This window comes from Bombina bombina, chromosome 3, assembly GCF_027579735.1.
Source record: "Bombina bombina isolate aBomBom1 chromosome 3, aBomBom1.pri, whole genome shotgun sequence".
NCBI classification, from domain to species: Eukaryota; Metazoa; Chordata; class Amphibia; order Anura; family Bombinatoridae; genus Bombina; species Bombina bombina.
Window position 1 is genome coordinate 114,996,508 of NC_069501.1, and position 2,740 is coordinate 114,999,247.

A 2,740-nucleotide genomic window follows, 5' to 3' on the forward strand; every position below is an offset into this window, starting at 1 on the left:
TTAACGTATGACTGACTTCCCAGGTTCAAGGTGTCTCAACGTAAAATACATTTCTTCTAAACGATTTAAAATAAATGTCCAGCTGAAATCAATGAAACATTTTAGAGATAGTGACACATACATATGCAAAAGTTTGCCCAAAATGTTCACTAAAATATTAAAACTTCTTGTTAGAGTTGTGCAGCACATACAAGGTATAAAATAAAGAGTCACAGCAGTGTGTTTTCCTGGCTGGCTGTCCATGTACAGAGGAGAATGGAGACCACAATGATTGATTAGTCACTTGCTGTCAGCACTGAGTCTGGACAAGCTGGAAGCGCTCACATGGTGATGGACAGAAGAGGGCACCTGGCACATGCTGCACGGACAGGGCATCCCACTCCAGTGATGAAACCCTCCACCCAGAGGACCAGAGCCTGGGCTTGGAGACTTTAGCATGCCATGAGAGGAGGAGTGTGAGGCTGGGGGTGCAGGTGGAGGAGGGGGTGGTGGTGGAGCTCGGACCCCTGAAAGGCCGGTCAGAGAAGCTGTTGTTGGGGCCAGCAGAGGGTGGTGGGCAGGGTGGGCCACTGGGTGGCCAGGCATGGGGGCTCCATGACTCATGCCCCCACAGGCAGATGGGTGATAGGCTGCTGCTGCCACTGCTGCTGCTGCTGCCGCATGGTGGTGATGCCCCCCATAGATCTCGCTGACCAGGCGTTTCATCTCCTCTAGGGAGTTGGTGAGCATAAGGATGTAGTTTCGTGCCAGCAGCAGTGTGGCGATCTTAGACAGCTTGCGGACTGAGGGGCCGTGGGCATAGGGCATGACTTCCCTCAGGCCGTCCATAGCAATATTCAGATCATGCATCCGCTTGCGCTCCCTACTGTTGATCTTCAGCCTTAGTTGCTGCAGCTCAGGCTCACTCATTTGCTTTTTGTCTTTCTTGGCTGCTGCTGCAGCAGCCGCAGCTGCTGCTGCCTTAAATGCCCCCAACTTGTCCCCGGCAGCTGCGGCCATGGCCATGGCATTGCGGAGCTCCGCGCTTAGCTCCGCAGGGGAGTCACTCATAGTGGAGGAGGACACCGCGCTTCCACCTCTCCTTGAAGGGAGAAACATGTCATCCACATCTGGCGAGGAGGCCCTGCTGGAGCCGAGGCTGGCGTCAGAGTCCATTGGAGGGTGAGAGATCTGTGGGCAGAGAGAGAGGAAAAGTCAGACAGTGGTACTGGGTAATGCAAGAGGCCCCTACATCTTTAGAGCCACTGATGATATTGCTAATCCAGACTAAAGGAAATGATAGATAGATCGATCGATAGATAAATAGATAGACAGATAGAGACAGAAGACATACATACAGACAGATAGCAGACAGATGAAAGATAGATTAAAAAAATAACTATGAGAAACAAATACAACCCTTAAACCCCATTCACTTAATCTTAACTCTAATATTAACTTTCTATCAAAATAGAAAATAAATCGTATTATCGAGCAATAAATCAGACTTTGTAGAAGACTATTTGCATAATAATTACATAAGTGTCAGTAATGTACTTATACTAACTCTTTTGAATATATATACTGTATACACACACACACACACACACACATATATATACTGTATACACACACACACACACACACATATATATATATACTGTATACACACACACACACACACACACACACATATATATACTGTATACACACACACACATATATATACTGTATACACACACACACACACACATATATATACTGTATACACACACACACACATATATATACTGTATACACACACACACATATATATATACATTCTCAAATTATTGAAACCAACAGCCTATAATTTCGATACTTAGTTATCTCTTTCTTATTTAAAAAAAGATCTATTTGTGATCATTGATTCATTCCTTTTTAATGGGTAAAGTTTAGCAAGCGCTATAAAGAGACTCAGCAGTAAATACATTTCTATTCTATATACAAAGCTTCAGCACAATGGTGCAGCTGTAAAATCACCACCATATACCAATCAACCAATGTACCTTCATTATGCCAAGTTTAGAATTGGCAAAGAACTGGAAACTAAACAAATAATTAATCCTAACCAGATAATAAAAAATAAAAAAAGGACGCAGGGGTTATCAGATTTTTTGCTTTAAGAGTATAAATATATTGTTTGGAGAATAATAAAATGCATCTGATATAAAATACATAGGAGAAAACGTTTTCCAATACACCTGGAATCTAAATGTATTCAGCAGCTACACATCAGCTGATGCACCTAGCTGCAGCCTATACCCAGTTTGCCTTGTATATAAAATAGATTTGTAAACACAGACAATAGCAGGTTTAGACACTTACTTGGCAGTGATGTAGCTGAGAGATGCCAGACAGCTCTGCTAATGTTCCCTTGGCTGAGATGACAGGGTACCAAACACCTTCCCTCTGTGCTCTGTTTATATAGGCAGATCCAGCCCTATGCTGTACACAAGAACAATGTCATTGTCCTGGAGGGGTACACGGCTGGCCAATCAGCGAGCAGGATCACTGTGCAGGGGATCTGACGTCACTAGACATCCAGGGACTGAATGAAAGTAACTGTGTGTCACAGGCAGCAGCCCTGGTAGCTGATACAATACAATGACAGCTGTTGGGGAAGGGGACAGACCAAACAAACCTCAGCCTTCTGTATAACAATAACATTTTGAAAAGAAACAAACTAAAGCAACCTAAAGTACTCCACTGGGCCCATCAC

General features: G+C 43.9%; 1 protein-coding gene across 1 annotated transcript; it reads right to left on the bottom strand.

The window, feature by feature from the left end:
- Positions 1-279: 279 nt before the first annotated feature.
- OLIG2 (oligodendrocyte transcription factor 2) lies at positions 280-1,155 on the bottom strand. The gene has a single exon (XM_053704551.1). The coding sequence runs from the start codon at positions 1,153-1,155 to the stop codon at positions 280-282; it is 876 nt and encodes a 291-aa protein (XP_053560526.1).
- Between the last annotated feature and the right edge of the window lie 1,585 nt (positions 1,156-2,740).

Bases quoted from the DNA above. Each gene is read 5' to 3' on its own strand.
- OLIG2 (XM_053704551.1), bottom strand. From the start codon at position 1,155: ATGGACTCTGACGCCAGCCTCGGCTCCAGCAGGGCCTCCTCGCCAGAT.